Source organism: Oncorhynchus clarkii, chromosome 22, assembly GCF_045791955.1.
Source record: "Oncorhynchus clarkii lewisi isolate Uvic-CL-2024 chromosome 22, UVic_Ocla_1.0, whole genome shotgun sequence".
In the NCBI taxonomy this organism is placed as follows: Eukaryota; Metazoa; Chordata; class Actinopteri; order Salmoniformes; family Salmonidae; genus Oncorhynchus; species Oncorhynchus clarkii.
The window spans coordinates 10,032,834-10,045,442 of NC_092168.1; the positions used below are offsets into that span (position 1 = coordinate 10,032,834).

The following is a 12,609-nucleotide window of genomic DNA, read 5'->3' on the forward strand; positions in this document are numbered from 1 at the left end:
ACTCGTAATGTCCAGTCTCTAGATAACAAGGTAGACGAAATTAGGGTGAGGGTTGCTTTACAGACAGACATCCGGGATTGTAACATACTCTGTTTCACGGAAGCATGGCTCTCTGGGAAAATGCTGTCGCAGTTGGTACAGCCACTGAGATTCTTTGTGTGTCACACCAACGGGAATAAACATCTCTCAGGGAAGAAGGGTGGGGGTGTATTTTTCATGATTAATGACTCATGGTGTAATTGTAACAACATACAGGAACTCAAGTCCTGTTCAGTGGACCTAGAATACCTCACAATCAAATGCCGTCCTTATTATCTCCCCCAAGCCGTATATCCCCCCCAAGCCGACACGACGACCGCCCTCAAGGAACTCCACTTCTCTATGCAAACTTGAAACCATATATCCGGGGCTGCATTTATTGTAGCTGGGGATTTTAACCTGTTGGATCTCTAGGGGCGCTATTTCATTTTTGGATAAAAAACGTTCCCGTTTTAAGCGCGATATTTTGTCACGAAAAGATGCTCGACTATGCATATTCTTGACAGTTTTTGAAAGAAAACACTCTGAAGTTTCAGAATCTGCAAAGATATTGTCTGTAACTCATTCTACAGGCGAAACCAAGATGATGCGTCAAGCAGGAAATGAGCAGAATCTCTGAAGCTCTGTTTTCCATTGTCTCCTTATATGGCTGTGATTGCGCAAGGAATGAGCCTACACTTTCTGTCGTTTCCCCAAGGTGTTAGCAGCATTGTGACGTATTTGTAGGCATATCATTGGAAGATTGACCATAAGAGACTACATTTTCCAAGTGTCCGCCTGGTGTCCTGCGTGGAATTCGGTGCGCAAACGCCAGCTGCTTGTACTTTTCCATTTGATTGAGGGGAGAAACCATGCTTCCACGAACGATATATCATTGAAGAGATATGTGAAAAACACCTTGAGGATTGATTCTAAACAACGTTTGCCATGTTTTCAGTCGATATTATGGAGTTAATTTGGAAAAAAGTTCGCGTTTTGAGGACTGAATTTTCGTTTTTTTTTTGGTAGCCAAATGTGATGTAGAAAACGGAGCTATTTCGAATTCACAAAGAATCTTTTTTGGAAAAACTGAGCATCTGCTATCTAACTGAGAGTCTCCTCATTGAAAACATCCGAAGTTCTTCAAAGGTAAATGATTTTATTTGAAGGCTTTTATGTTTTTGTTGAAATCTTGCGTGCTGGATGCTAACGCTAATGCTAACGCTAAATGCTACGCTAGCTAGCCACTTTTACACAAATTATTGTTTTCCTATGGTTGAGAAGCATATTTTGAAAATCTGAGATGATAGTGTTGTTTACAAAAGGCTAAGCTTGAGAGATGGCATATTTATTTCATTTCATTTGCGATTTTCATGAATAGTTAACGTTGCGTTATGGTAATGAGCTTAGGTCTGTAAATAGAATCCCGGATCCGGGTTTGGTCGACGCAACAGGTTAACAAAGCAAATTTGAGAACAAGGCTACCTAAATTCTATCAGCATATCGATTGTAGTACTCGGGCTGACAAAGCACTGGATCATTGCTACTCTAACTTCCGAGATGCATACAAGGCCCTCCCTCACCCTACGTTCGGCAAATCTGACCAGGACTCCATTTTGCTTCTCCCCTCCTATAGGCAGAAACTCAAACAGGATGTACCCATGACAAGGACCGTTCAACGCTGGTCTGACCAATCGGAATCCATGCTTCAAGATTGTTTTGATCATGCGGACTGGGACATGTTCCGGGTAACCTCAGAGAATAATATAGATTTATACGCTGATTCAGTGAGTGAGTTTATAAGGAAGTGCATAGGAGATGTTGTTCACACTGTGACTATTAATACCACCCTAGGGTTCCCGAGTGGAGCAGCAGTCTAAGACACTGCATCTCAGTGCAAGAGGTGTCACTGCAGTCCCTGGTTCGAATACAGGCTGCATCACATCCAGCTGTGATTGGGAGTCCCATAGGGTGGCGCACAATTGGCTCATCGTTGTCCGGGTTTGACCGGGGTAGGCCGTCATTGTAAATAAGAATTTGTTCTTAACTGACTTGCCTAGTTAAATAAAGGTTAAATAAATAACCAGAAACTGTGGATAGATGGTGGCATTCGCGCAAAACTGAAAGTGCTAACCAACGCATTTAACCATGGAAAGATGACTGGGAATACGGGCGAATACAAACAGTGTAGTTATTCCCTCCGCAAGGCAATCAAACAAGTGAAATGTCAGTATAGGGACAAAGTGGAGTCGCAATTCAACGGCTCAGACACGAGACGTATGTGGCAGGGTCTACAGGCAATCACGGACTACAAAAAGAAAACCAGCCACATCACGGACACCGAAATCTTGCTTCCAGACAAACTAAACATCTTCTTTGCCTGCTTTGAGGATAATACAGTGCCACCGATGCTACCAAGGTCTCCCTTCTCAGTGGCGCCAACGTGAGTAAGACATATAAACGTGTTAACCCTCGCAAGGCTGCCAGCCCAGACAGCATCCTAGCCACGTCCTTAGAGCATGCGCAGACCAGCTGGCTGGTGTGTTTACAGACATATTCAATCTCTCTCTATCCCAGTCTGTTGTCCCCACATGCTTCAAGATGGCCACCATTGTTCCTGTACCCAAGAAGGCAAAAGTAACTGGTGTGAATGACTATCGCCCCGTAGCACTCACTTCTGTCATCATGAAGTGCTTTGAGAGACTAATCAAGGATCATATCACCACCTTACATGTCACCCTAGACCCACTGCAATTTGCATACCGCCCCAATAGGTCCACAGACGATGCAGACAATGCAATCTCCAAACTCATCATTAAGCTTGAGGCCCTGGGTCTCAACCCCGCCCTGTGCGATTGGGTCCTGGACTTCCTGATGGGCCCGCCCCCAGGTGGTGAAGGTAGGAAACAACCTCTCAACTTTGCTGATCCTCAACACTGGGGCCCCATAAGGGTGAGTGCTGAGCCCTCTCCTGTACTCCCTGTTCACCCATGACTTCGTGGCCATGCACACCTCCAACTCAATCATCAAGTTTGCAGACGACACAACAGTAGTAGGTTTGATCAACAATGACAAGACTTTGACATAGGGACCACTCAGATTGCCTGCTTCTTGTGGCACCGTCATAGGATGCCAACTTTCCAACAACTCAGTTTGAAAAATGTCTGCCATGCTAGAGCTGCCCTGGTCAACTGTCAACTTGTGAAGTGGAAGCATCTGGGAGCAAGAACAGCTCATCCGCAAAGTGGTAGGCCACACAAGCTCACAGAACGGGACCGCCAAGTGTCCTCAGGTTGCAACACTCACTACTGAGTTCCAAACTGCCTTTGGAAGCAACATCAGCACAATAACTGTTCATCGGGAGCTTCATGAAATGGGTTTCCATGGCCGAGCAGCCGCACACAAGCCAAAGATCACCATGGGCAATGCCATGCGTCGGCTGGAGTGGTGTAAAGCTCGTCGCCATTGGACTCTGGAGCAGTGGATACGCGTACTCTGGATTGATGAATTATGCTTCACCATCTGACAGTCCGACTGACGAATCTGGGTTTGGCGGATGCCAGGGGAACGCTACCTGCCCGAATGCATAATGCCAACTGTAAAGTTTGGTGGAGGAGGAATAATGGTCTGGGGCTGTTTTTCATGGTTAAGGCAAGGCCCCTTAGTTCCAGTAAATACAATGACATTCTAGATGATTCTGTGCTTCCAACTTTGTGGTAACCTTTTGGGGAAGGCCCTTTCCTGTTTCAGCATGACAATGCCCCCATGCACAAAGTGAGGTCCATACAGAAATGGTTTGTCAAGATTGGTGTGAAAGAACTTGACTGGCCTGCACAGAGCCTTGACCTCAACCCCATCGAACACCTTTGGGATGAATTGGAACGCCAACTGCGAGCCAGGGAATTTATTTTTAACATGGGGGTTACCCTGCCGACCTGTACATAGGTACTGGCGATAAAGCACCTTGTAACCTAGCTGCGAATGGGACAGACAGCTCTGAAAAATGGACCCCATCTCTTTGAAATTGTATCTTATTCCTAGGAATGAAAAGTGTTAGGCTGGAGACAGACAGCTCATTTGGGTGCTCATATGAACCAGAGAGACTACATGTAGGATAATAGCGTGATGATGTCTAACCCTGCTCGTTCCCTCGACTCCGCTTCCAACAACTAATCGTCCATAACCTGTATCACATAGGGACTAGTGAGGTAAAGGCAGGAATCAGCAATGAATCCCAGTAATGAGACACTAATGCGGGAGGTGCACCCGCTTGTGGACAGTGACCCAACTTGTTACGCTCACCCTGGGGAGATTGAACTCCTTGAACCCTGTGAACACTGGAACGAGGGTAACTATATAGCCTGCATGAAGCCCCCCTCCTTTACGGGCACAGGGGGCTCTGGCAATGGCTGATGTAGTACCCTGTTTAACAAACGTGGAGGCACTGTTGTCACAGTACTGTTTTTGCGGAGGGGAGCACTGGTCATTCAGACCCGTGCCAAGGACCCTCGCTCTGGGGGTTACTCCAGCCAAGTGCTCGGGGGGGCTGATTTTTCATCGAAGGTGCACGCAAACCCTGTGCACCTCGAGTAGCCTCCCGTAACTGGCGACAGAGTGCACAGGAGCCAGGCAGCCACCGCATACCCCACGCCCAGGCAGCCACCGCATACCCCACGCCCAGGCAGCTACCGCATAACCCACGCCCAGGCAGTCACTGCATACCCCACGCCCAGGCAGTCACCGCATACCCCACGCCCAGGCAGCTACCGCATACCCCACACCCAGGCAACCACCGCATCTGTTCATTTTACTTTGACTTGGAGTCCGTGGTAAATGCCACGACAACCGATGACTGGGGGCATGATCTCGACCCCGAACCCGGCTTAGCCATTGTCGTATTGGTCGTTTTCTTAGACATCTTACTCATTGCAACAGCAAATTGAAGAATAAATAATTGTTTGTGATTAGAAAATGTATGAGAACAAGTCCAACTTTTATCACAGAGGTACAGTACAGAGGGTGAGCACGCTCTACCACTATGGCACAACCTAAGACAGTCTCGTCTTCCAATTGTTTGTTTTAGTAGCGTGAATCACTCCTGTTCACGCTGAGGGGAAGAGCGGAATAATTGAAGGAATTAATCAGAGCTTATCAACTGTGGAAGGCGGGGCTTCCAGCGAGGTGCGGATTTCATTGGCCATGTCAGGCATGATGGTAGATCTTTCAACCAAAGTCGCAAGAGTGCGACTCCCCATTGTATGTTGTACTAAAGTTGACTGACTGAAAGGGAACAACTTTTGTTGTGTCATGATCATGAAATAATTATCTTGTGATAACGACAAAGCAACTTTTGTTATGTCGTGATCATGAGATAAATAAGTTGTGATCTCAACATAACGAGGGAATATCAAATATACAATACTACACATAAACTGTAGTATTTCAATCTACTAGTCATAAGTGTACTGGGTTAAAGGGATTCAATCAAATTATAAAATTACATGTTGGTGAACTATCCCTTTAAGAATGGCAAAAAAGGCCTAAGCTAAATAAAAATTAACATTGTGATACAAGGATCAAAAACCATTAGCCAACCAAATCAATTTGACGATGTTCATTGGAGACTCTTAAAGCAGACTCTTAAAGCAACAGTAAATCAGAGAATGGGTGACAGACTGCCAAAGGACAAAGCCATCCATTCCCCCAAAAGCTTACACTGATATATTTAGAGTCTGAAAATAACTCATTGCCGAGCACATGTATCAAATCGGCTAACACCATTTAAATTAAACTAAGAGCATAAGTAAATCGTATGTAACTGTTGTGATGGAAATTAGTCTGGAATCCAGAAGGCCACATAGATTTTTAGCTTCTTTCTGGAGTTTCTCTCCCCATTCTAACCTTTGAAAGCAGCTTAGCGGGCCATTTGTAAACTTGCTTATTGGAAAGGGCATGTAAGGAAATGCTGGGCCAAAGAAGGAAAGGACACTCCTGTGGATAAGGTTGATTAACTAGGGCAGTGCTGTTTCTAGGCACAAGTGACATAAATATACACTTAGGGCACCGCTGCCACTAGGGACCCCCAACCAGGAAGTAAGGGCCTCAACTTACTGTTAGCGAGGATAGTGGAATACACAACGAGCAATTTCAAAATTTGGTAGCGCTTCATCAGTTTCCCTCTTGTTATGTCAGGTATTGACAGTCACTCAATTAGTCCATGTCAGCTAACATTTTATAAGTTAGTCTACCCTACTATCTAAACCTTGTAATAATCATGGCCCAAATTACATGCAAGGCACCTGCCCAAGGGCCCTGACAGCCAGGGGGCCCCCAATGATTTTGTTAGTTACTCTCACTCAAATATCATAGGAACATGGCATAAGTCATGGCAAAATGTGTAGAATGGCAGAACATTTACTTTAGAACTGAAAAAATTCCACTCCATCCCATGTCAAAATGTGTAGAACTGCAGGAAATCAGCATTAAACTGCAACATTTTCAAACCATCCCATGGCAAAATGTATAGAACTGCAAGAAATGAGCTAAAAAAAATGCTAGAAACGGCCCTGAACCAGTGATTTGAGACTTACCTTTTTTTCCTTGAGAGTGAAAACCATGGTTATCTTAATTCTGCACTCAGTCTGAGATTCAACCAGTAACTCTGTTGCTTTTCTTTGAAGTTTACTGTGGTATTTGTTCTCCAAACATTCCCCAAATGTAATAGCAATGTAATAACACAAGAATAGTGTTCATTTGTATTGGACTACCGTGTGGAGTTGGCAAATCTGTCATGGTGACTGCTTCGCAGGGCAACCAACCCATATCTACAGAGGAAAGTCTATTCTATTGAATCCATTGGCTTCTATAGAAGTTATGAGTTGTGCTTGTTTCACCAGACATCAGTGCTCTGTCTGTTTGTGTCTGAAGTATGCATTGTTGTTGTTGTGTCTTGCTGGTGACAAATCCAATTTCCCCCTGTGGTATTAATAAAGTTTATTCAATTCAAGGGCTCACCTCTCAGAGCAGGCAGCATTGAGCGATCCTTCCTGTCGTCACATTTGTTACATTCACTGAAGTAGAGCAACAGGAAGACATCCACCAGCACCCAGACCAGCGAAGTGGTCAGCACCACCTTACAGTAGACAAACCGCCGCATCGCCCTCTACGTGACGTGGTGTCGGGGAGGAATCAGCAGGCGGGCCCCTGACAGAGAGCAGGAACTCAAACCAGCGGAGGGGAGATTGAGCGTGGGGCACACAGGGACAGCATCCCGCTACATAGAGATGAGAGCAAAACCAAACAACATGGTTAGATAGAGAACTTTAACAACCGTACAAAAGTAAACTTCACTTATGGAATGTTAATATTGAACATTGGGACAATGACACTGAAGTGAACAAGACTTGTTGAATTTAGTGATTCCACCGCTTACTTCCTTTGAAGATGTACAGTTAACTGCCAAAATAAAGGAAACTCCAACAGCGTGTTTTAATAGGGTGTTGAGCCAGAACAGCTTCAGTGCACCTTGGCATAGATTCTACAAGTGGCTGGAACTCTATTGGAGGGATGTAACGCCATTCTTCCAGAGAAATTCCATCATTTGGTGTTTTGTCGGTTGTAGAAAATGCTGTCTCAGGCACCGCTCCAGAATCTCCCATAAATGTTCAGTTGGACTGAGATCTGGTGACTGAGACAGCCAGGGCATATGGTTTACATCGTTTGCTCATCAAACCATTTAGTGACTACTCGTGCCCTGTGGATGGGGGCATTGTTATCCTATGGGGGCATAGCCATGGTAGCCAAAATAATGGCCTGACCAGCATTTTTATACATGACCCTAAGCCTGATGGGATGTTAATTGCTTAATTATCTCAGGAGCCACACCTGTGTGGAAGTGTAACGAGTGCGCTGGGTAGCAAGTTCAGGGAGTGCATAATTTAATGAACAAAACAAGAAACGCAGACAGGAAACAGAAACAATAATGCCTGGGGAAGGTACCAAAGGGAGTGACATATATCGGGAAGGTAATCAGGGAGGTGATGGAGTCCAGGTGAGTCTGATCAGGCGCAGGTGCGCGTAACGATGGTGACAGCCTGAGTGCCTTAGAGGAGGGAGAAGGAGCAGCCGTGACGGGAAGCAACTGCTTTCAATATACTTTGTATCCCTCATTTACACAAGTGTTTACATTATTTGGGAAGTTACCTGTACATTTTGCATGGAACATAGCTGTTGACGATGACTTAGTATTTTTCCAGTTCAGAGGAAAGCAGCAAGCTAATTCCTCCCTCAGAGTCTGCTTATCCTCTCTGGTGTTATTGGCTGCTTTGCCTGGACCAGGCAGATAGATTTCAGTCCAATGAGAATGTTTGTGGGGAACAGAAATCTCAATGGAATTAACTGAATGCCTCACTAGTATTCAACATGAAAAACACCATAATTTCCTCTGGAATATGACTTTCTCTGACTGGAATTATAGGCTTACAGTCAGAGGCAACAAGCTGCATTCAATTCAGCCTGTATGAAACCGTGTGCATGTCAAATGGCAAAGGAAAAGACCGTTCTATAAGAAGCAGCTGTCAGTCAGAAGACAACAACATGGAGACATTACTCGTAATATGAACCATTACATAGCTACCTGACAACAACTCTGGCAAGATAGTGATTGATTAGATCACAACTCAAATAGAGCATGCTATATTTTCCTTCTAAAAATGTCAATCTCCAATCCAATTTAATGATGAACAGTAAGGCTTGTGTGACTGAAACATTTGCATTATTGTAAAGAAATAATATCTATGATGCCAAAGTCTTACATTTTTATTTTGGTGAGGCAAGGAGGCCATAATGACATAATAGACTATCAAATATTTTGTGTCTTACACACAAAATCTAGTATTGGACTGTTCTGTGGTGCATTAAGTTTCTAGAAACTCGATCATCTAACCACGCAAAAATAATACATGTAAACAGAAACAAGACTGTGTGTGTGTGTGTGAGCATGCGCGTGTTTGTGTGTTTTTGCATGTGTGTTTGTGCGTGCGTGCGTGTCATTGCGTTTTTGTTTACCCGCATTCTCCAATATGCTCAAGGCCCCCGTGCCAATGGGTGATTCTTGTAACACCCTTCTAGGCTCCTCCCCACAACATCTGACTGATCTCATGTCCGTATCATTCTCCTGCAGCATAGGGCAGTGTAGTGTTGTCTTTGTACTACCAGCATCATATCTGCTCTCTGTCTATGTCCATCACAGTAGATGACTAGCCTGCCCTGGGCTAACTGTTGCCTCATCCAAAAACAAGCCAGGGTGTCCATATCGACATTATACAATTTTTAAAATGTTGTTTTTACAGGAACTTACTGGCAGCAGGTTACCTTTAAGTTACCGTAAACAAAAGTACAGTATGTTACCGAAAATGTCAAAGTACTTTTGGTTGAACTGTCATAAGTAGGCCTACAAAGCTTAACCAGATGTGTAGGCTATGTAAGGTTGGACACTACCCCCAAAAGGCTTTGAGAATGACAGTCCAATAAAAGAAAGACTCCCTTGTGTGCAATGTTGTCATCAGTCGCAAAGGACTTTCCCAAACCATACAAATGTATACCCATGTATCGATTTTGGTGATAAGGTATTCAGATCTAAATCTAATCATGTATTTCAAAAACTCCATGACTCTGCTTGATATCCAAGACACCAACACCTAGTAACACTGGGCATGGAACCTTACACTACCTTCACCATATTTAATTTGATGGTCATTTCTGCTAACAAAAAATCTGATAATGTCTGCTGCGTCCCTGCTCGACCATCTGCTTGGTACTGTCGAGTGCTATGTTAGGGTCTGGTGCCACCAACTACGCTGGAGGTGACGATAGCAGTCCCCTCTGAAGCGGCTGGGTCATTAGTCCAACCATCTGCACAGATTAATATTTCCTGTCTGTTGAGCAGTGCACTGCAACAAGGTCTCTCCTTCATTACTAGAGTGTGCGGCTCTCCTTTCATTTTTTGAAATGAGCACCTCGCCTAAATAGGCGTGCGTTTCTTTCGCCTCTAGACTCGCCCTTCATTACAGCACACAATTCAGCTGAAACACTTGTCTAAACAACATCAAACATTATTGACTTCACCAGAGCTTTGGTGCTTTACCCACGGATGTGGTTGACAGCTCAGGCTCTGTGACAGTTACAGTATCCATAGGCTTCTACTCATCAAGCAAGGCTGCTCAAACAATGGCAATTGACAATTCGCTTTGCCCCAGAAGTTTGGGCAACCAATCCCAGATCTTGAATGGATAGCAACTGTCATCAAGTCCAAAACCTCTGGCAAGTTTACGTTTGAATCACATCAAAACCACTGAGGCATTACAAAATCAAAGAGTTTTCATCCAAAAGCGAGTTGTTTAAATGACTAAATAATTGAACAGTGCAACAGGGGTACTTGCTACTGTGATTTCTGAAATGCAGAGACTGTTGATTTAGTATTTTTAGAATCCAAAAGTATACTTTTGTTACATTGTTTGCTAGCTCAGCTAGTTAGCTAGCTAGTTCTCAGTCTTATTGACCACCCAATCTTGCTAACGCTAGCTAGCCAGTTAATATAATTTTCTAAATATATGTTAGAATGTTATGAAAACAACCTTAATCTGCTGTCAACATCGGGATATGATTTAAGAGCACTATTTAGCTCCAAAAGTGGTTAGTAACTTTGGCTGCATGCTGACAGTGTATTCAGAGCCATCCAGTGGCTAGCCACACTACAACCTTCATTTTACCAGGTTTCTGTGTAGCAACTGTAATGACAGTCCACCACAACATACCAGGGGTAGTCTGTGTTTAATTTCATTGTGTATTAAAAACACAGTTTGAGATCATTTTGAGGGGATTTCGCCAGTGGTTAGAAAGGGGAATTGGGCTTCCTGTTGTTGTCTGAGGTTGTTGTCTGAGGTTGCAACAGTAACCAAGGGGGGTGGGGCTTAGCGAAGGGTCAATTAAGGTCTAATACTCTCTACCATTTCTGTCTGGTTTATTCTTAGATCACAAACACAGTTATCGGAAGTACTTGAGTACAATCCAGAAGCAGACTGAACTTCTCTCGTGTACAGGGACCTGATGTCAGCAATTATGACAGAGAGCACTTTGAGCCCAATCTTTCTCAATTTTCAGAATATGAGAAATCAGCACAAATCATCCAGCATTGGGCCTTCAGGACACAGGAAATGATTATCAGGATGGACTATAGGGCTGATACTCTTAAATCTGTCCATCGCTCCAATCCAATGGGTTGCTGTGACAGCTTAAATAACAAAGGGAAGAGGTGTGCTGTGCTACTAAAGTACATGAGGGAACACTAGTGTCATATCTATTGGAAACACTTCTTTAGTGTATGCAGGGCTGCCAAAACCCTATCCTGGAGTTTTACTGTCCTGTAGGTTCAGTCAAACCCTAATCCAACATACCCGAAACAGCTAGTTAAAGCTGAGATCGGCGAAAGGTGAAACAGCGCCACTGGTCGCCCCAGGTGCATTTGTAATTGTTTTTGTTTTGTTGACTAAACTGAGGTGAGCAGCATGGTAAAAAATAATTGCAGTATATTTTGCTGTTCTATTGCATCCTGATCTGGTGAGCGTATATATACACTGAACAAAAATATAAATGCAACATGTGAAGGGTTGGTCCCATGTTTCATGAGCTGAAATAAAATATCCCAGTAATTTTAAATACTCACAAAAAGCTTATTTCTCTCAAATTTTGTGCACAAATGTGTTTACATCCGTGTTAAGTGAGCATTTCTCCTTTGCCAAGATAATCCATCCACCTGACAGGTGTGCATATCAAGAAGCTAATTAAATATCATGATCATTACAAAGGTGCAATAAAAGCTGGTGCTGGGGTTAATGAAATGTGCAGTTTTGTTACATAACACAATACCATAGAAGTCTCAAGTTTTGAGGGAGCATGCAATTGGCATGCTGACTGCAGGGATGTCCACCAGAGCTGTTGCCAGAAAATGTATTGATAATTTCTCTACCATAAGCCGCCTCCAACGTCATTTCAGAGAATTTTTCATTTAGCCCATGTGTAACCACGCCACGTGTAACCATGTTACGTGTAACCACGCCAGCCCAGGACTTCACATCCGGCTTCATCACTTGCGGGATCATCTGAGACCAGCCACCTGGACAAATGATGAAACTGAGGATTATTTATGTCTTCAATAAAGCCCTTTTGTGGGGAAAAACTCATTCTGATTTGTTGGGCCTGGTTCCCCAGGGGGTGGGCCTGGCTCCCCAGTGGGTAGGCCTATGCTCTCCCAGGCCCACCCTTGGCTGCGCCCCCTGCCCAGTCATGTGAAATCCATAGATTAGGGCCTAATTTATTTATTTCAATTTACTGATTTCCTTATATGAACTGTAACTCAGTAAAACAGTTGAAATTGTAGCCAAAGACATGTATGTAATCTCGCGAGATCAGCATGATCATATAAGGAAGGCTATGCTTTATTAGAGTTGGACTTAAAACCTACAGGACAGTAAATCTCATGGAAGAGGGTTGGTCAACCCTGGTGTAACGTAAATATAGTATCACTATTGATTA

At 43.9% G+C, this 12,609-nt stretch overlaps 1 protein-coding gene across 2 annotated transcripts in view; it reads right to left on the reverse strand.

Moving 5' to 3' along the window:
- Positions 1–12,609, reverse strand: part of LOC139380323 (polypeptide N-acetylgalactosaminyltransferase 13) — an 84,852-nt gene that overhangs the window by 69,251 nt on the left and 2,992 nt on the right. The window contains exon 2 of one of the 2 annotated variants that reach the window (XM_071122923.1): positions 7,033–7,291. In XM_071122923.1, the coding sequence (XP_070979024.1) occupies positions 7,033–7,174 (142 nt within the window). In that variant the 5' untranslated portion in view covers positions 7,175–7,291. Of the gene's footprint in view, positions 1–7,032; positions 7,292–12,609 lie in introns of those variants that run through there. The other variant, XM_071122922.1, reaches the window with a different exon arrangement.